We start from the raw sequence: 21,983 nt of genomic DNA, 5'->3' as shown, positions 1-21,983 counted from the left end.
ACGTCGTTATCAGGACAACCCTAGTTTGTACTACAAACTCACTTTTGATCTGCCGCTGCTCAAAGTCCATTCTGCAAAATGTGCGAGGATTGGGTGAATTGATGGCTCATTTTGTGCCATCTCCCCTCCAAAGAAAAATAAATACGTGTTGCGATTGGATTTACCGTAAATAAAATAAAATAACCCACCTTGGCTTTTTCTCCGCTGCAGGTGATCCTGATCCTGACAAAACTGTACGACTTCAACCTGGGCGCCGTGACCGAGAGCTCTCTGTGGAGGTAAGTGAGCGCTAACTCCATAAACATGCAAAAATATCAAGCTAAAACAAAATGATAGTGGAGGAAGGCACGGCGTGCTTGGTAATTTACGGCGTGCCGGCTGCTCGCCAGGGTGTGGCGAATCAAGATCCATCGCCATGGCCACGTGAAGTATGTTTTAATAAAGCGCCTGAGATGAAGCTCCCCGGCAGCGCTGGTGGAACAGGCCAATCTGTTCTCTGGCAGGAAACGGCAGAGTGGGGAACCTCAGGACTTACTGCAAGTGTCCAGCACATTAAAACTTTGCAGACCACCCCATCTTCGGGCAACCGGGAACCTCCGCACACGACAACATTTAGACGACATTCCGCCTCCAAATCAAAGTGCTATAAGTCGTCTGCTTTAATCGCATAATTACATAGTATTATGGACATCTTTGTTGCTGAATTTTTTGCAATTTGTTCTATTAATAATGGAGACATCAAAGAAGAAAGATGTAGGTGGGAATCAGTGTATTGCGGCTGCCTTTAGCAACACAAACACAGCCGGTGTTTCATTGTTTACATTCCCAAAGATGAAGCTTTACTATGGAACAGAGCGGTCAAGCGAGCATGGTTCTCTACCACATGTCAACCGGCAGGTTTCGGTGAGAAAATTGTGGTAATAGGTCGGCTCTTACCGTAGACACGAGAGGAGCTTGCGTCGTTCCTCGTGCACCTGTCGAAGAGGCCGGTTTAGTTTACTAAATTGCAATTTTAAATTTTACGCAAAGTATCCCGGTATGATGACGCGTGCTTGTGACGTCACGGATTGTGAGGATATTTTGTTCCAGCCCGATCCCAGCTAAAAGTCGTCTGCTTTAATCGCATAATTACATAGTATTATAGACATCTGTGTTGCTGAATCTTTTGCAATTTGTACAATTAATAATGGAGACATCAAATAAGAAAGATGAGGTGGGAATCGGTGTATTGCGGCTGCCTTTAGCAACACAAACACAGCCGGTGTTTCATTGTTTACATTCCCGAAGGTGAAGCTTGACTATGGAACAGAGCGGTCAAGCGAGCATGGTTCTCTACCACATGTCAACCGGCAGGTTTCTGTGAGAAAATTGTGGTAATAAGTCGGCTCTTACCGTAGACATGAGAGGAGCTTGCGTCGTTCCTCGTGCACCTGTGAAAGAGGCAGCTGCGGACTCTCTTGCCTCCTCCAACCGGTCGCCCCTGGAACGATGGATGCTTTTTGAAGTGGAATTCTTTCCCATTCTTTCTTGATGTACAGCCTAAGTTGTTCAACAGTCTCCCTTCTCTCTTATAACATGGTGAGCCTAATGTAAGGAATGATTTTGTTGTGCTTACTGAGCTCGAAGCTATTTTATTTGGTGCTTGGTGAAATGTTAAGTGTGACCAGTACACTGCAGTCACACATAGAATATACATGTAGACTGCAATATGATGGCAGTCACACCCAATAGGTACGTGTAGACTGCGATATGATGGCAGTCACACATAAGAGATACGTGTAGACTGCAATATGATGGCAGTCACACATAAGAGATATGTGTAGACTGCAATATGATGGCAGTCACACATAAGAGATATGTGTAGACTGCAATATGATGGCAGTCACACATAAGAGATACATGTAGACTGCAATATGTTGGCAGTCACACATAAGAGATATGTGTAGACTGCAATATGATGGCAGTCACACATAAGAAATACTTGTAGACTGCAATATGATGGCAGTCACACATAAGAGATATGTGTAGACTGCAATATGATGGCAGTCACACATAAGAGATACGTGTAAACTGCGATATGATGGCAGTCACACATCAAAGATATGTGTAGACTGCAATATTATGGCAGTCACACATAAGAGATACTTGTAGACTGCAATATGATGGCAGTCACACATGATATATATGTGTAGACTGCAATATGACTCAAGTATATAACCCAAACATTGTATATGTTCCATTGAAAATATAGAACATTACACACGGTGCTCAAAAAAATCCATCAAAATGTTTTAGTAGGACTTTGGTAAGTTATGAAGCCACACCGCTTGATGGATTGTACTGTGCTCCAACATAGGAGCATTATTATGCTGTGTGTATAAGGTAAGACATATTATCTGGCCTTTTTTTTCCGCAATACTATGCAAAAGCAACTTTTCTTACCTTCTGGTACCTGCTGATCTGTATTTGGGATCTGCATAAGACCTGAAAATTTGCGTGCGTCTGCCTTTGTAGTCTGTGACGACACCGTAGTGGATAAGCTTCTTCTTGTTATGTGACATTCATCCTCCACTGTTGCCATTTCTAATATAAAGTAGTGTAAAGTTCTTTCTTATATCTGTCAGTAAACTCGCCATGAAAGCGCTAAAACATACCGGTGTCGTGAGTTGACATTATCCACCCAAGGTCCTTTAGTTATTAAAGGCGTTTTTTCCATGGGACACATTTCGGGCGTTGTTGTTGCACTAGTGAGCCATGGAAAAGGAGATGCTGCTCCCTTATTGATGGAAGTTGTCAAAGTTAGTTAGTGACCAACCCCAAGATGCAGAAATTGAGGCAGGCATGGAGTGAGAAAACATGATTTAATAAAAATACTAAAACAAGAACAAAAAGCGCGCACGAAGGCGGATAACAAACAAAAAGGCCTAGCGTGGAAGCTAGCAGGTATCGAGCAAGAAACAAAAGTCGTCCTTATAATATGAAAACAATCTTGGAATCAGGGAACAAAAGACAGCAAGCTACAAACCACTATCAAACATAGCTTACCGCAACGCTGTATTGACACGATGTGATACGACACGACACGACAAGTAGCAACGACAAGAGCGACAATACATGACAATAATCCAGCAAACGACTGTAGGACAAAAACAGGCTCAAATAAAATCGGGCTGATTGACACCAGGTGTGGCCAAGTGCCAATCAGCCGCAGCCGAGGGGACACAGCACTCAGGGAGACAAACAGGAAACTGAACCAAAATAAGAGTGCTGACAGGAACTAAAGACAGGAAATACAAAACACACACAGAGGAAAAACTAAAACACAAACAAACTGTCAGGGGCAAGCCGGACAGAAGTTAAGTCTGAATGTCATTAAAAACAGTCAGCGCCATCTTTTTGACACTTCTTCCACTCCCGTCCTTGCACGCTACACCGCTGAAAGAAAGATGACGGTGAGAAGACTCTGTCCAAGTGGAGGCATGTTATGTAAACCACAAGGAAGTCTTTTACATTTACAAAAAATATATAATATGACCCTTTTAATGCGCCTTTCGTATGAAAATAGACCTTAATAGGCCCGCTCATTGGCAGTGCGCCCTGTGGACCGGAAAATACGGTTTATGTTTGCATGTAGCCCTCAATAAAACTGACTCTGACGCCCCTGCTGAAGAGGCAGAAAGCTGACAAGGTCTGGCTCTCACTTTTTTGTTTCCATTCATACGTGCCCTTGTTCTCAGCCAATTGATGTGCCTCCCACCCCAGTAATTGCATTCAATCGTAATTATTATTTGAAAAGGGGTTGTTATTTTCTGCAGCCTGTCGAGGTCATAAGTAGGGATTCACTCAATCAAGGTTTCCAGCACAGCTTCTAATACGCTCCTTTCCCCCTCTCAGACAACTCATTTCATTTTGGAATACATGGTGAAGAAAGGGGGAGGGAAAAAATATTATTCCGCAATTGGCGCTCGCAAAATAAAATCCAATCCGTCAGAATAATTGTCATTAAGTTTATCACGCAACTTGTTTGCTATGATTTCAGGTCGCCCTGCTCGAGGACAAAAGCTGTCTTTGATCTTATCAAGCAAAAAGCAGACAACTTTTAAACCTCCACTGTTTGCGATGGAATGCACCGTAGAGGTGTCGGTTTCTCAGATCTTGGACAGCCACAGGAAGGACCTTATCAGTTAGTTATGTTAAAGTACCAATGATTGTCACAGACACACACACTAGGTGTAGTGAAATGTGTCCTCTGCATTTGACCCATCCCCTTGTTCACCCCCTGGGCGAGCAGTGGGCAGCAGCAGTGGCCGCGCCCGGGAATCATTTTTCGTGATTTAACCCCGAATTCTAACCCTTGAGGCTTAGTGCCAAGCAGGGAGGTAATGGGTCCCATTCTTATAATCTTTGGTATGGCTCGGTCGGGGTTTGAACCCACAACCTACCGACCTCAGAGCGGACTTTCTAACCACTAGGCCACCGAGTACGGTTTGAGTATTATCAGGACCTGAAATCTACAAGCAGAGAGGGGGCAAACCCGTCACCGTTCCAAGCAGCTTTTCTGCAGCCTGTCGAGGTCATGAGTAGGGATTCACTCAATCAAGGTTCCTAGCACAGCTTCTAATACGCTCCGTTCCCGTCTCAGAGAACTCATTTCATTTTGGAATACATGGTGAAGAAAGGGGGAGGAACAAAAATTATTCCGCAATTGGCACGCAAAATAAAATCCAATCTGTCAGAACAATTGTCATTAAGTTTATCACGCAACTTGTTTGCTATGAGTTCTGGTCGCCCTGCTCGAGGACAAAAGCTGTCTTTGATCTTCTCAAGCAAAAGGCGGACAGCTTTTAAACCTCCACTGTTTGCGATGGAATGCACCGTAGAGGTGTCGGTTTCTCAGATCTTGGACAGCCACAGGAAGGACCTTATCAGTTAAAGTTAAGTTAAAGTACCAATGATTGTCACAGACACACACACACTAGGTGTAGTGAAATGTGTCCTCTGCATTTGACCCATCCCCTTGTTCACCCCCTGGGCGAGCAGTGGGCAGCAGCAGTGGCCGCGCCCGGGAATCATTTTTGGTGATTTAACCCCGAATTCTAACCCTTGAGGCTTAGTGCCAAGCAGGGAGGTAATGGGTCCCATTTTTATAATCTTTGGTATGACTCGGCTGGGGTTTGAACCCACAACCTACCGACCTCAGGGCGGACTTTCTAACCACTGGGCCACCGAGTACGGTATGAGTATTATCAGGACCCGAAATCTACAAACAGAGAGGGGGCAAGCCCGTCCCCGCTCCAAGCATCTTTTCTGCAGCCTGTTGAGGTCATAAGTAGGGATTCACTCAATCAAGGTTTGTAGCACAGCTTCTAATACGCTCCTTTCCCCTCTCAGAGAACTCATTTCATTTTGGAATACATGGTGAAGAAAGGGGGAGGAAAAAAAAATATTCCGCAATTGGCGCGCGCAAAATAAAATCCAATCTGTCAGAATAACTGTCATTAAGTTTACTATGCAACTTGTTTGCTATGAGTTAAGGTCGCCCTGCGCGAGGACAAAAGCTGTCTTTGATCTTCTCAAGCAAAAGGCGCACAGCATTTAAACCGCCACTGTTTGCGATAGAATGCACCGTAGAGGTGTCGGTTTTCTCAGATCTTGGACAGCCACAGGAAGGACCTTATCAGTTAGTTATGTTAAAGTACCAATGATTGTCACACATACCCACTAGGTGTAGTGAAATGTGTCCTCTTCATTTGACCCATCTCCTTGTTCACCCCCTGGGAGGCGCCCGGGAATCATTTTTGGTGATAAAACCCCCAATTCCAACCCTTGATGCTGAGTGCCAAGCAGGGAGGTATTGGGTCCAATTTTTATAGTCTTTGGTATGACTCGGCCGGGGTTTGAACCCACAACCAACCTACCTCACGGCGGACCCTCTAACCACTAGGCCACCGAGTACGGTATGAGTATTATCAGGACCGGAAATCTACAAGCAGAGAGGGGGCAAACCCGTCACCGCTCCAAGCACCTTTTCTTTGCACTGTTTATGACCCAGTGCAATTGCAGCATAATGCCCAAATAAAGAAGGAGGCGTGCAACTCCCTCCTCAGAGCGGCGGGGTAACACTGTACCAGGGTGCATGTCGATGCGCTCTCCTCATGAGCTGAATTGAATCCTGTCTCTGTTTGATTCCTTGCTTCTTGTCTTGTTTAATAGTTTGGTGTTTGAACCTGACGTGAAAAAAACAAACATAACTATTTGTCCTGTAAGATTTTGCAATGTGACTGTGACAGAAAGATAAAAACAATAATATTTCTTTCGAGGACGATCAGTTTTACGGAGCAAGAACACTTTATCGTCAACCGTAGCCACAACAAAAACCTGTGTATCGAGCAAAACTGGTCATTGTTTCCCGTGCGAACTGGGCCGACTCAGTGTCACTGATGCGTTTAGGGCCTCGCAAAACGTCGGACAACTCCAACACTACACTGTCATTTATTTTGAATGTTAAGTTATGGATATTAATCATGAAATGCTGTTACTAAATGACAGAAATGCTCATAAAAAATATATATTTTACAGACATTTTACATCTCATTGTGCTACATGCGAATGTTTTTAGGGGAATTACATGAGATGGGGTACGCATTCTGTCCAAAGTGGGACCCCCACCCAGACACGCTGGTACTTAGCTCATGAAAAACAAGATTTGTCATAGGAAGTTGTAGTGGAAAATATCTGTCCTAGGGTTACCTCCAAACTAAATGCGATGGGAGGGACACGACTTGAGAGGTCAAGTCACCCTGAACATTGGACAGTTACATAAGTTGTTATAATACAAATTAGGTAATCATGGAGCATATAAATAAGAAGGGAAGACCAAGCCTGATGTGCGCTCTTATTAATTCCTTTCATGAGGGTTCACCATCTTTCGTCTCATGAGACACTGTCTGTAATTCATATCGATTCAATCTGATTGTGAATAATTAAAACTGTTGTAACAAACTCTCTATTTTTCCTGTTTAAGAGTCGGACTTTTCGGCCACATAAAATTGGCGTCACGAACAGGATGACATTCCTACTCCAAAGTCACTTCACTTAGAAAATAATCTCATGGAAATCATACTAAAATATATACTTATTAGTTGACTTCAATTTTATTTATATAGCACTTTTCTCTAGTGACTCAAAGCCCTTTCACATAGTGAAACCCAATATCTAAGTTATATTTAAACCAGTGTGGGTGGCACTGGGAGCAGGTGGGGAAATGTCTTGCCCAAGGAAACATAGATCATGACTGGGATGACAGAAGCGGGGACCGAACCCGGAACCCTCAAGTTGCTGGCACGGCCACTCTACCAACCGAGCTATATCGACCCGGTCAAGTTTGGGACCCTGTGTTCACACTGTGCTCCAGAAGTTCCAGGAATGTACACTTTATCTAAAGCTTACATCTCATTGTGCTACATGCAAATGTTTTAAGGGGAATTAAATGAGATGGGCTACACATTCTGTCCAAAGTAGGACCCCCACCCAGACACGCTGGTACATAGCTCATGAAAAACAAGATTTGTCATTGGAAGTTGCAGTGAAAAATTTCTGTCCTAGGGTTACCTCCAAACTAAATGCATTGTGAGGGACACGACATGAGAGGTCAAGTCACCCTGAACATTGGACAGTTACATACGTTGTTATAATACAAATTACGTCATCATGGAGCGTATAAATAAGAAGGGAAGACCAAGCCTGATGTGCGCTCTTATTAATTCCTTTCATGAGGGTGCACCATCTTTCGTCCCATGAGACACTGTCTGTAATTCATATCGATTCAATCTGATTGTGAGTAATTAAGACTTTTGTAACAAACTCTCTATTGTTCCTGTTTAAGATTCGGACTTATCGGCCACATAAAATTGGCGTCACGAACCGGATGACATTCCTACTCCAAAGTCACTTCAATTAGAAAATAATCTCATGAAAATCATACTAAAATATATACTTGTTAGTTGACTTGAATTTTATTTATATAGCGCTTTTCTCTAGTGACTCAAAGCCCTTTTACATAGTGAAACCCAATATCTAAGTTATATTTAAACCAGTGTGGGTGGCACTGGGAGCAGGTGGGGAAATGTCTTGCCCAAGGAAACATAGATCATGACTGGGATGACAGAAGCGGGGACCGAACCCGGAACCCTCAAGTTGCTGGCACGGCCACTCTACCAAACCCGCTCAGGTTTGGGAAACTGAGTTCACACTTTGCTCTGGAAGTTACAGGAATGTACACTTTATCTCATGTTTACATCTCATTGTGCTAAATGAGAATGTTTTAAGGGGAAATAAATGAGATGGGGTACATGTTATTTCCAAAGTAGGACCCCCAAACAGACACGCTGGTACATAGCTCATGAAAAACAAGATTTGTCATTGGAAGTTGTAGTGGAAAATATCTGTCCTAGGGTTACCTCCAAACTAAATGCGATGGGAGGGACACGACATAAAAGGTCAAGTCACCCAGAACATTGGACAGTTACATAAGTTGTTATGATACAAATTAGGTAATCATGGAGCATATAAATAAGAAGGGAAGACCGAGCCTGATGTGCGCTCTTATTAATTCCTTTCATGAGGGTTCACCATCTTTCGTCTCATGAGACACTGTCTGTAATTCATATCGATTCAATCTGATTGTGAGTAATTAAAACTGTTGTAACAAACTCTCTATTGTTCCTGTTTAAGATTCAGATTTTTCGGCCACAAAAAATTGGGGTCCCCGCACACGCCACCACATAAAATTGGCGTCACGAACAGGATGACATTTCTACTACAAAGTCACTTCAATTAGAAAATAATCATACTAAAATATATACTTATTAGTTGACTTCAATTTTATTTATATAGCGCTTTTCTCTAGTGACTCAAAGCCCTTTTACATAGTGAAACCCAATATCTAAGTTATATTTAAACCAGTGTGGGTGGCACTGGGAGCAGGTGGGGAAATGTCTTGCCCAAGGAAACATAGATCATGACTGGGATGATAGAAGCGGGGACCGAACCCGGAACCCTCAAGTTGCTGGCACGGCCACTCTACCAAACCCGGTCAGGTTTGGGAAACTGAGTTCACACTTTGCTCTGGAAGTTACAGGAATTTACACTTCATCTCATGTTTACATCTCATTGTGCTAAATGAGAATGTTTTAAGGGGAAATAAATGAGATGGGGTACATGTTATTTCCAAAGTAGGACCCCCAAACAGACACGCTGGTACATAGCTCATGAAAAACAAGATTTGTCATTGGAAGTTGTAGTGGAAAATATTTGTCCTAGGGTTACCTCCAAACTAAATGCGATGGGAGGGACACGACATAAAAGGTCAAGTCACCCAGAACATTGGACAGTTACATAAGTTGTTATGATACAAATTAGGTAATCATGGAGCATATAAATAAGAAGGGAAGACCAAGCCTGATGTGCGCTCTTATTAATTCCTTTCATGAGGGTTCACCATCTTTCGTCTCATGAGACACTGTCTGTAATTCATATCGATTCAATCTGATTGTGAGTAATTAAAACTGTTGTAACAAACTCTCTATTTTTCCTGTTTAAGAGTCGGACTTTTCGGCCACATAAAATTGGCGTCACGAAAAGGATGACATTCCTACTCCAAAGTCACTTCAATTAGAAAATAATCTCATGAAAATCATACTAAAATATATACTTATTAGTTGACTTCAATTTTATTTATATAGCGCTTTTCTCTAGTGACTCAAAGCCCTTTTACATAGTGAAACCCAATATCTAAGTTATATTTAAACCAGTGTGGGTGGCACTGGGAGCAGGTGGGGAAATGTCTTGCCCAAGGAAACATAGATCATGACTGGGATGACAGAAGCGGGGACCGAACCCGGAACCCTCAAGTTGCTGGCACGGCCACTCTACCAAACCCGGTCAGGTTTGGGAAACTGAGTTCACACTTTGCTCTGGAAGTTACAGGAATGTACACTTTATCTCATGTTTACATCTTATTGTGCTAAATGAGAATGTTTTAAGGGGAAATAAATGAGATGGGGTACATGTTGTTTCCAAAGTAGGACCCCCAAACAGACACGCTGGTACATAGCTCATGAAAAACAAGATTTGTCATTGGAAGTTGCAGTGAAAAATTTCTGTCCTAGGGTTACCTCCAAACTAAATGCATTGTGAGGGACACGACATGAGAGGTCAAGTCACCCTGAACATTGGACAGTTACATACGTTGTTATAATACAAATTACGTCATCATGGAGCGTATAAATAAGAAGGGAAGACCAAGCCTGATGTGCGCTCTTATTAATTCCTTTCATGAGGGTGCACCATCTTTCGTCCCATGAGACACTGTCTGTAATTCATATCGATTCAATCTGATTGTGAGTAATTAAAACTGTTGTAACAAACTCTCTATTGTTCCTGTTTAAGAGTCGGACTTTTCGGCCACATAAAATTGGCGTCACGAAAAGGATGACATTCCTACTCCAAAGTCACTTCAATTAGAAAATAATCTCATGAAAATCATACTAAAATATATACTTATTAGTTGACTTTAATTTTATTTATATATCGCTTTTCTCTAGTGACTCAAAGCCCTTTTACATAGTGAAACCCAATATCTAAGTTATATTTAAACCAGTGTGGGTGGCACTGGGAGCAGGTGGGGAAATGTCTTGCCCAAGGAAACATAGATCATGACTGGGATGACAGAAGCTGGGACCGAACCCGGAACCCTCAAGTTGCTGGCACGGCCACTCTACCAAACCCGGTCAGGTTTGGGAAACTGAGTTCACACTTTGCTCTGGAAGTTACAGGAATTTACACTTCATCTCATGTTTACATCTCATTGTGCTAAATGAGAATGATTTAAAGAAAATTAAATAAAATGGGCTACACATGAAAAACTAGAGGGAACATTGTCCACAGGTCCAGCCGGCGTAAATGAATATCTGTTCCACCAGAGGCGCCGGCAAGATTTACACCCGACTTGACACGTTTTGAAATCCCACATAGGGTAAGGGAAGGTCTTCCATCATGGAAGTGTCTGCTTAACGGCGTAAGTCAATTAGAGAGCGCCTCAGGTGGTGCGTTCAGGCGCCCGGTGCAGGTATGGCGGGGGAGGGGAGAGGAGAAAAAAAACGTCAGATATGTAATGAAAAGAAGTGGACATGCATGATTTCTGGGATAAAAACCCGAGATGATTTATAGCCACAATAGCTCGGCGGAGCAGGCCGACGTCCTCTCGTCTTGTCTGCCGTATCAACTTCAGCCGTGCAGTAACGTGGCTTAAGAGCATTTTCCTTTTGTTGTTTTTGTTCACGCGGCGACTGAAAGCAGCACTTAGGCACAAATGCGTTTGGGGGGTGATGGGCGGAGGGGGGGCGGGGGGTGGGGGGGTCTTTGAAAAACAACGTCAAATGGGACACTTCGGATTAACGCGCCGGCGACGACAGCAGACAGCGGCGATCCATCCAATTATGTGGAGGAATTATATTTGCGGGCACTCAGGTGGAACACAGAGTGTGGGACTGACTCGGTGGCAGCGACACACACGTTTGCCCTTGTCGTGGGCGCATTCACATGGAAGGGAGAAATGTGTGGACATGTTTGCACACACAACCAGATGGATGGTAATAACAAAGAATCTAAAAAACCCCGTTTCCATTTTTGAGTTGGGAAATTGTGTTAGATGTAAATATAAAGGGGATACAAGGATTTGCAAATCCTTTTTCAACCCATATTCAGTTGAATGCACTACAAAGACAAGATATTTGATCTTCAAACTCATTAACATTATTTTTTCTTTTTTTGCAAATAATAGTTAAGGTGCCAAAGTAGTTGGGAAAGGGCATGTTCACCACTGTGTTACATCACCTTTTCTTTTAACAACACTCAATAAACGTTTGGAAACTGAGGAAACTAATTGTTGAAGCTTTGAAAGTGGAATTCTTTCCCATTCTCGTTTTATGTAGAACTTCAGTCGTTCAACAGTCTCCGCTGTCGTATTTTACGCTTCATAATGCGTCACACATTTTCCATGGGAGACAGGTCTGGACTGCAGGCGGGCCAGGAAAGTACCCACACTCTTTTACTACAAACCCACGCTGTTGTAACATATGCTGAATGTGGCTTGGCATTGTCTTGCTGAAATAAGCAGGGGCGTCCATGAAAAAGACGGCGCTTAGATGGCAGCATATGTTGTTCCAAAACCTGTATGGACCTTTCAGCATTAATGGTGCCTTCACAGATGTGTAAGTTACCCATGCCTTGGGCACTAATACACCCCCATACCATCACGGATGCTGGCTTTTTGAACTTTGCGCCGATATCAGTCTGGATGGTTTGCTTCCCCTTTGGTCCGGATGACACGATGTGGAATATTTCCAAAAACAATTTGAAATGTGGACTCGTCAGACCACAGAACACTTTTCCACTTTGCGTCAGTCCATCTTAGATGATCTCGGGCCCAGAGAAGCCGGCGGCGTTTCTAACATAATAGTGTGAGAGTCCAGTCCGTAGTGGATCTAACATAATTGTGAGAGTCCAGTCCATAGTGGATCTAACATAATAGTGTGAGAGTCCAGTCCATAGTGGATCTAACATAGTTGTGAGACTCCAGTCCATAGTGGATCTAACATTATAGTGTGAGAGTCCAGTCCATAGTGGATCTAACATAATAGTATGAGAGTCCAGTCCATAGTGGATCCAACATAATTGTGAGACTCCAGTCCATAGTGGATCTAACATAACTGTGAGAGTCCAGTCCAAAGTGGATCCCACATAATAGTGTGAGTGTCCAGTCCATGGTGGATCTAACATAATAGTGTGAGAGTCCAGTCCATCGTGGAGCTAACATAATAATGTGAGAGTCCAGTCCATCGTGGAGCTAACATAATAGTGAGAGTCCAGTCCACAGTGGATCTAACATAATAGGGAGAGTCCAGTCCATAGTGGATCTAGCATAATAATGGGAGAGTCTAGTCCATAGTGAATCTAACATAATAGGGTGAGAGTCCAGTCCATAGTGGATCTAACATAATAGTGGATCTAACATAATAGTGTGAAAGTCCAGTCTATACTGGATCTAACATAATAGGGAGAGTCCAGTCCATAGTGGATCTAACATAATAGTGAGAGTCCAGTCCATAGTGGATCTAACATACTAGTGTGAGAGTCCAGTCCATAGTGGATTTATGGATCTAAAATAATAGTGTGAGAGTCCAGTCCATAGTGGATCTAACATTATTGTGAAAGTCCAGTCCATAATGGATCTAAAATTACTGTGAGAGTCCAGTACATAGTGGATCTAACATAATAGTCTGAGACTCCAGTCCATAGTGAATCTAACATAACTGTGAGAGTCCAGTACATAGTGGACTGAGAGTCCAGTCCATAGTGGATCCAGCACACTATTGTTAGTTCAAATGCTGCTCCTAGATCGAGTAAAACTAAAATTACATGATCACCTAAATCTGTTGCTCGAAGGATCTCATTACAAATCCTTAATAATGCCGACACGGAACTATGGTTTGAACCCTGATTGAAAGACCTCTAAAATATCACAGTCCTCTAAAAAAAAGTGTTTAACTACGTAAAAAAAACTCCTATTTAAACACTTTAGGTAGGAAGGTACAATTTTTTTTCTTCACATTTTTCCTGTATCTTTTTTCCTTTTTATCCTTTTTTAATGCATTTTATGGAACGTTTACATAAAACTATAGTGAATTATTTTAATCGATCTTCTTTCCAGTCAGTGAATATTGCACACATTTGTTGTTATTTCTTCATATTTCTGCACAATAACTCAGATATGCTAACACTAGCGAGCAGTAGAGAATATGAAGTGATTTGTTACGCCCGGGTCGCATCTTTATGTGCTGGTTGTTTCCCCAGGATGCAGACGGACCTCCGGCGGCAGCGTGTCGGCAGAAAAACGATTTATTTTCCATAAATCAGTCAGGAATACAAACGAACAGGAAAAATGTGGTGATAGCAAGGGAAGCGAAACTAAATCTTAGTATAGGAACAAGAAACTGAAGAAGCCAACAAAACAGCCAGACTGAGTGAGGCGAAAGGCGGGAATAAATAGCTCTCTGATTAGTGCCGGGGAGCAGGTGAGCATCCCGAGCACTAATCAGAGGCAGTTGAAAATAATCAGCAACCATGGCAACCAAGAAACACAAACTCAGGGGTGCTGAAACAGAACTAAGGGAGTCTTGAACCAAAACAAAACATGATCCGGGCAATGGATCATTAAATGGTTTCTGGTCCAGAACATAATACTGGATACGAACAGTAGACTAGCAAGTAGATTAATAATAATTTGGAGAAAACAATACAATTGGAAATGACTCAGTATGTTACCGCAAACTGTATGTCAGCAGCCAGATTAGATTCGGAGCTTTTGTAACCCGTTTTGAAATGGTTTTGTTATTATTGACATGCTAAATAATTTATGTAATATATATTGTTATTGCAGGAGGCTGCGGTACACTGTATATATATATTATACGTTATAAATTGTATATGTTTTATATATATATATATATATATATAAATATATATATATATATATATATATATATATATTTGTGTGTGTGTGTGTACGTATGCATATATATATTTATACATATACTGTATATACCTATATATAAAGCATAAAGCATTTATATATATATATATATATATATATATATATATATATGTATATATATATATATATATATATACATGTATACACATGTATACACATATATATGCATGTATATATACTTATATATATATATATATACTTATATATATATATATATATATATATATATACAATTTTTGCGTCGGACCAGTCTCCTTCTCAGGGAATAAAACACACTGGTCAATCCCAAGTTCTTTTGGATGACATGTATGTTGAGTAAGAAGGACCACCGAGACGGACTAGTACTTAGTACCAAGTTTTACTAAAGCAATAGGAAACCAGCCCTACGATGCTACAATAGGAGCATCAAGAAGCGGTCTAAAAAAATCAAACGGAATGAGTCACCTTATTTCGTACGAAAAGAGCCCCTTCCCGTCCAAAATCAAACGTTGCCTTATTGTTCTAAACTGATAAAAGGAGTACATTATACTCCCAATACGCATCCCCGCGCCTTCAAGGTAAAGCACAGAGTTTACTAGCGAACAAAAAGGAGAAAGCACAAAGTGTACACATGGGGAAAAGTTAGCTGCTTTGAATATCCATCCATCCATTTTCTACCGCTTGTCCCTTTTGTCAACTATGAATCAAGAAAGAACTCTTAAAAATATATGCATTCTCCACAGTATGTACGTTATTGCGTTTGGACCTGATGTCCCTCCGAGGGAATTTAAGTAGCTGGTCAATCCCAGTTCTTTTGATGACACATAAGCTGATTTTAAATGAACACCCAGAACAGAATAGGTATTTTGCAATTTATTCTAAAGCTTTGGAGAGACCAACCTAAAAACCAACACATTCAATTCGCATCGCCTAGTTGATCTGACAAACCCTACGGAGGGGCTCTCTTCCCCACTACCTCCCCCGCCCCCCCCACCCACCGGAACGAATCCAGATATCTGTTCTTCTGCTAAGTCTGGGACAGGGAGAGATAAGAAGGAAGTTATGGCTACTCCTCACATTCTTCCAGCTTCAAGGTTAACACATGCCTTTTACTTAGCAGACAACAAAGAGCACAAATGGAAAAACACTAGCTGTTTTCAAATATGACTATGGAAAAAAGAAATAACTCTTGAGTATGGATATATGTAAATATCTATCTCCGTCAACGTATATATATATATATATATATATATATATATATATATATATATATATATATATATGTATATATGTATGTCGTGGTATGGACCAGAGCAGGGGTCACCAACCTTTTTGAAACCAAGAGCTACTTTTTGGGTACTGATTAATGCGAAGGGCTACCAGTTTGATACACACTTAAATAAATTGCCAGAAAAAGTCGATTTGCTCAATTTACCTTTAATAAATAAATCTTTATATATATATAAAAATGGGTATTTCTGTCTGTCATTCCGTCGTACATTTTTTTTTCCTTTTACGGAAGGTTTTTTGTAGGGAATAATCGATGAAAAAAACACTTAATTGAGCGGATTAAAAGAGGAGAAAAATTAAATAAAATGTTTAAACATAGTTTATCTTCAATTTCGACTCTTTAAAATTCAAAATTCAACCGAAAAAAATGAAGAGAAAAACTAGCCTTATTTGAATCATTTTGAAAAAAAAAAATAGAAATTTATGGAACATCATTAGTAATTTTTCCTGATTAAGATTCATTTTAGAATTTTGATGAAATGTTTTAAATAGGTTAAAATACAATCTGCACTTTGTTAGAATATATAACAAATTGGACCAAGGTACATTTCTAACAAAGACAAATCACTATGCTTTCTAGATTTTCCACAACAAAAATTTTAAAAGAAATTCAAAAGACTTAAATAAGATTTAAATATGATTTTTCAGATTTTTTAGATCTGCAAGTTGTTGTTTTTTTCATTTTAATCACAATAAGTTTGAAGAAATATTTCACAAATATTCCTCGTCGAAAAAACAGAAGCTAAAATGACGAATTAAATCAAAATGTATTTACTGTTCTTTACAATAAAAATAAAAAAAAATTAATTGAATATTGATTTAAATTGTCAGGAAAGAAGAGGAAGGAATTTAAAAAGTAAAAATGTATACCTGTTTAAAAATTCCTAAAATAATTTTTAAGGTGGTATTTTTTCTCTAAAATTGTCTTTCTGAAAGTTATAAGAAGCAAACTAAAAAAATAAAGGAATTTAATAATTTTTATACTTCGTTGGTGGAGTGGCCGTGCCAGCAACTTGAGGGTTGCAGGTTCGATTCCCGCTTCTGCCATCCTAGTCACTGCCGTTGTGTCCTTGGGCAAGACACTTTACCCACCTGCTCCCAGTGCCACCCACACTGGTTTAAAATGTAACTTAGATATTGGGTTTCACTATGTAAAGCGCTTTGAGTCACTAGAGAAAAGCGCTATATAAATATAATTCACTTCACTTCACTTCACCAAGTCTTTAAAATATTTTCTTGAATTTTCAAATTCAATTTGAGTTTTGTCTCTCTTAGAAATTGAAATGTCGAGCAAAGCGAGACTAGCTTGCTGGTAAATACACACCATTTAAAAAATTGAGGCGGCTCACTGGTAAGTGCTGCTATTTGATCTATTTTTAGAACAGGCCAGCGGGCGACTCACCTGGCCCTTATTGGCTACCTGGTGCCCGCTGGCACCGCGTTGGGGACCCCCTGTTCTAGACCAAGTTAACAGAGTCCTGAACTGATTGATAATGATCCAGACAAACCCTTGGTAAATGATCATAACAAGCCTGGGACTATTGATACTTTGTCTCAATTAAAAAAATTGAGTCAGCTCACTGGTAAGTGCTGCTATTTGAGCTATTTTTCGAACAGGCCAGCGGGCTACTCATCTGGTCCTTACGGGCACCGCGTTGGTGACCCTTGTTCTAGACCAAGTTAACAGAGTCCTGAACTGTTTGATAATGATCCAGACAAACCCTTGGTAAATGATCATAACAAGCCTGGGACTATTGATACTTTGTCTCAATTAGAAAAATTGAGGCGGCTCACTGGTAAGTGCTGCTATTTGAGCTATTTTTCGAACAGGCCAGCGGGCGACTCATCTGGTCCTTATGGGCACCACGTTGGTGACCCCTGTTCTAGACCAAGTTAACAGGGTCCTGAACTGATTGATAATGATCCAGACAAACCCTTGGTAAATGATCATAACAAGCCTGGGACTATTGATACTTTGTCTCAATTAGAAAAATTGAGGCAGCTCACTGGTAAGTGCTGCTATTTGAGCTATTTTTCGAACAGGCCAGCGGGCGACTCATCTGGTCCTTACGGGCACCGCGTCGGTGACCCCTGTTCTAGACCAAATTAACAGAGTCCTGAACTGATTGATAATGATCCAGACAAACCCTTGATAAATGATCATAACAAGCCTGGGACTATTGATACTTTGTCTCAATTAAAAAAATTGAGGCGGCTCACTGGTAAGTGCTACTATTTGAGCTATTTTTCGAACAGGCCAGCGGGCGACTCATCTGGTCCTTACGGGCACCGCGTTGGTGACCCCTGTTTTAGACCAAGTTAACAGAGTCCTGAACTGATTGATAATGATCCAGACAAACCCTTGGTAAATGATCATAACAAGCCTGGGACTATTGATACTTTGTCTCAATTTAAAAAATTGAGACAAAGTATCAATAGATTTGGCTACTCATCTGGTCCTTATGGGCACCGCGTTGGTGACCCCTGTTCTAGACCAAGTCAACAGAGTCCTGAACTGATTGATAATGATCCAGACAAACCCTTGGTAAATGATCATAACAAGCCTGGGACTATTGATACTTTGTCTCAATTAGAAAAATTGAGGCAGCTCACTGGTAAGTGCTGCTATTTGAGCTATTTTTCAAACAGGCCAGCGGGCGACTCATCTGGTCCTTACGGGCACCGCGTTGGTGACCCCTGTTCTAGACCAAGTTAACAGAGTCCTGAACTGATTGATAATGATCCAGACAAACCCTTAGTAAATGATCATAACAAGCCTGGGACTATTGATACTTTGTCTCAATTAGAAAAATTGAGGCAGCTCACTGGTAAGTGCTGCTATTTGAGCTATTTTTCGAACAGGCCAGCGGGCGACTCATCTGGTCCTTACGGGCACCGCGTCGGTGACCCCTGTTCTAGACCAAATTAACAGAGTCCTGAACTGATTGATAATGATCCAGACAAACCCTTGGTAAATGATCATAACAAGCCTGAAACTATTGATACTTTGTCTCAATTTAAAAGATTGAGGCAGCTCACTGGTAAGTGCTGCTATTTGATCTATTTTTCAAACAGGCCAGCGGGCGACTCACCTGGCCCTTATTGGCTACCTGGTGCCCGCTGGCACCGCGTTGGGGACCCCTGTTCTAGACCAAGTTAAGAGAGTCCTGAACTGATTGATAATGATCCAGACAAACCCTTGGTAAATGATCATAACAAGCCTGGGACTATTGATACTTTGTCTCAATTAGAAAAATTGAGGCAGCTCACTGGTAAGTGCTGCTATTTGAGCTATTTTTCAAACAGGCCAGCGGGCGACTCATCTGGTCCTTACGGGCACCGCGTCGGTGACCCCTGTTCTAGACCAAATTAACAGAGTCCTGAACTGATTGATAATGATCCAGACAAACCCTTGGTAAATGATCATAACAAGCCTGGGACTATTGATACTTTGTCTCAATTAGAAAAATTGAGGCAGCTCACTGGTAAGTGCTGCTATTTGAGCTATTTTTCGAACAGGCCAGCGGGCGACTCATCTGGTCCTTACGGGCACCGCGTCGGTGACCCCTGTTCTAGACCAAATTAACAGAGTCCTGAACTGATTGATAATGATCCAGACAAACCCTTGGTAAATGATCATAACAAGCCTGAAACTATTGATACTTTGTCTCAATTTAAAAGATTGAGGCAGCTCACTGGTAAGTGCTGCTATTTGATCTATTTTTCGAACAGGCCAGCGGGCGACTCACCTGGCCCTTATTGGCTACCTGGTGCCCGCTGGCACCGCGTTGGGGACCCCTGTTCTAGACCAAGTTAAGAGAGTCCTGAACTGATTGATAATGATCCAGACAAACCCTTGGTAAATGATCATAACAAGCCTGAGACTATTGATCCTTTTCTCAATTTAAAAAATTGAGGCGGCTCACTGGTAAGTGCTGCTATTTGAGCTATTTTGTTGTTTTTTGAACCTGTTCATTGCAATAATGACAATAAAACTCTATTCTATTCTATTCTATTCTATTCTATTCTATTTTTCGAACAGGCCAGCGGGCGACTCATCTGGTCCTTACGGGCACCGCGTTGGTGACCCCTGTTCTAGAGGTTATATCTTGCCCAATTCCCAACAAGAGAGTAACACTGATAAATGATTGTGATCCACATCTCATCTCATTGTTTCCTGGATCCAAAATAGTCCCGTCTCCGGTGTGATTGACGTTCCACGGGTGTGTTTGTGTGCAGGTCCAGCGACTCCGGCAGCACGTACACCAAACTCAATGACAAAGTGGGCTCCAGGACCGTTCTGAGCTACCTTTACGTTTGTCCCACCAACAAACAGAAGGTCAGTTCATTCCTTCCACTGCCTTTTAGCTCTCTGACAAGTTTCTCACAACCCATGTCCGTCCTTCTCTACTTTAGATAATGATGCTCAGCGACCCCGAGGTGGAGAGCGCCGTCCTCATCAGTTCGGACGAGGGGGCGAGTTTCGAGAAGCACGCCATTAGCTTCAACATCCTCAGCCTGCTCTTCCACCCCGCCAAGGAGAACTGGATCCTGGCCTACAGCCACGACGGCAAGGTGGCTCGCAACTCCGAATGACTGCGGCCGACTCCAGTCGCCACGCTCGCTCGTTATCCACGTCCCCGCTGTTTGTGACCCTGCTTGTTATCTTCCAGCTGTACAGTTCCACGGACTTCGGGAAGAAGTGGCAGCTGGTGCACGACAACGTGATGCTGGGTCGATTCTACTGGTACCAACGCACACATTGTTTCCTTTTGAAAACATTTTTTTTTTTTTTGTCCTTGTCCATCATGGAAACAATAGACACAAAAACCCCAAAAATGTTACCTCGTGACAAAAATGTGCTCGTTGCAAAACCGTTAATAATAATAGTAACGAAAAAATTCCCGCATAAATTTTGATGGGACGGCTATCTGTGCCCTGGACTTTTGGCCGAAGGTGTAGTGGATCTAACATAATAGTGTGAAAGTGCAGTCCATAGTGGATCTAACATAAGATTGTGAGAGTCCAGTCCATAGTGGATCTAACATAATGGTGAGAGTCCAGTCCATAGTGGATCTAACATAATAGTGTGAGTCCAGTCCATAGTGGATCTAACATAATAGTGTAAGAGTCCAGTCCATAGTGGATCCAACATAATAGTGTGAAAGTCAAGTCCATAGTGGATCTAACATAATTGTGAGAGTCCAGTCCATAGTGGCTTTACCATAATAGTGAGAGTCCAGTCCATAGTGGATCTAAAATAATAGTGAGAGTCCAGTCCATAGTGGATCCAACCTAATAGTGTGAGAGTCCAGTCCATAGTGGATCTAACATAATAGTGTGAAAGTGCAGTCCATAGTGGATCTAACATAATAGTGAGAGTCCAGTCCATAGGGGATCTAACATAATAGTGAGAGTACAGTCCATAGTGGATCTGACATAATAGTGTGAGAGTCCGGTCCATAGTGGATCTAACATAATAGTGTGAGAGTCCAGTCCATAGTGGATCTAGCATAATAGTGTGAGAGTCCAGTCCATAGTGGATCTAACATAATAGTGAGAGAGTCCAGTCCATAGTGGATTTAACATAATAGTGTGAGAGTCCAGTCCATAGAGGATCTAGCATAATATTGAGAGTTCAGTCCATAGTGGATGTAACATAATGGTGAGAGTCCAGTCCATGGTGGATCTAACATAATAGTGTGGGAGTCCAGTCTATTGTGGATCTAACATAATAGTGTGAGAGTCCAGTCCATAGTGGATCTAACATAATATTGAGAGTCTAGTCCATAGTGGATCTAACATAATAGTGTGAGAGTCCAGTCCATAGTGGATCTAACATAATATTGAGAGTCTAGTCTATAGTGGAACTAACATAATAGTGAGAGAGTCCAGTCCATTGTGGATCTAACATAATAGTGTGAGAGTCCAGTCCATAGTGGATCTAACATAATATTGAGAGTCTAGTCCATAGTGGATCTAACATAATTGTGTGAGAGTCCAGTCCATAGTGGATCTAACATAATATTGAGAGTCTAGTCCATAGTGGATCGAACATAATAGTGAGAGTCCAGTCCATAGTGGATCTAACATAATAGTG

At 41.6% G+C, this 21,983-nt stretch overlaps 1 protein-coding gene across 1 annotated transcript in view; it reads left to right on the top strand.

Moving 5' to 3' along the window:
- Positions 1-21,983, top strand: part of sorcs3b (sortilin related VPS10 domain containing receptor 3b) — a 227,568-nt gene that overhangs the window by 101,393 nt on the left and 104,192 nt on the right. Inside the window, exons 2-5 of the mRNA XM_061911586.1 lie at positions 211-278; positions 20,123-20,222; positions 20,300-20,458; positions 20,557-20,630. Of these exons, the coding sequence (XP_061767570.1) occupies positions 211-278; positions 20,123-20,222; positions 20,300-20,458; positions 20,557-20,630 (401 nt within the window). The remainder of the gene's footprint in view (positions 1-210; positions 279-20,122; positions 20,223-20,299; positions 20,459-20,556; positions 20,631-21,983) is intronic.

Source organism: Nerophis ophidion, linkage group LG09 (genome assembly GCF_033978795.1).
Source record: "Nerophis ophidion isolate RoL-2023_Sa linkage group LG09, RoL_Noph_v1.0, whole genome shotgun sequence".
Classification (NCBI taxonomy): Eukaryota; Metazoa; Chordata; class Actinopteri; order Syngnathiformes; family Syngnathidae; genus Nerophis; species Nerophis ophidion.
Note: the sequence above shows the minus strand (reverse complement) of the source record. Positions and strands in the feature narration are given on the sequence as shown.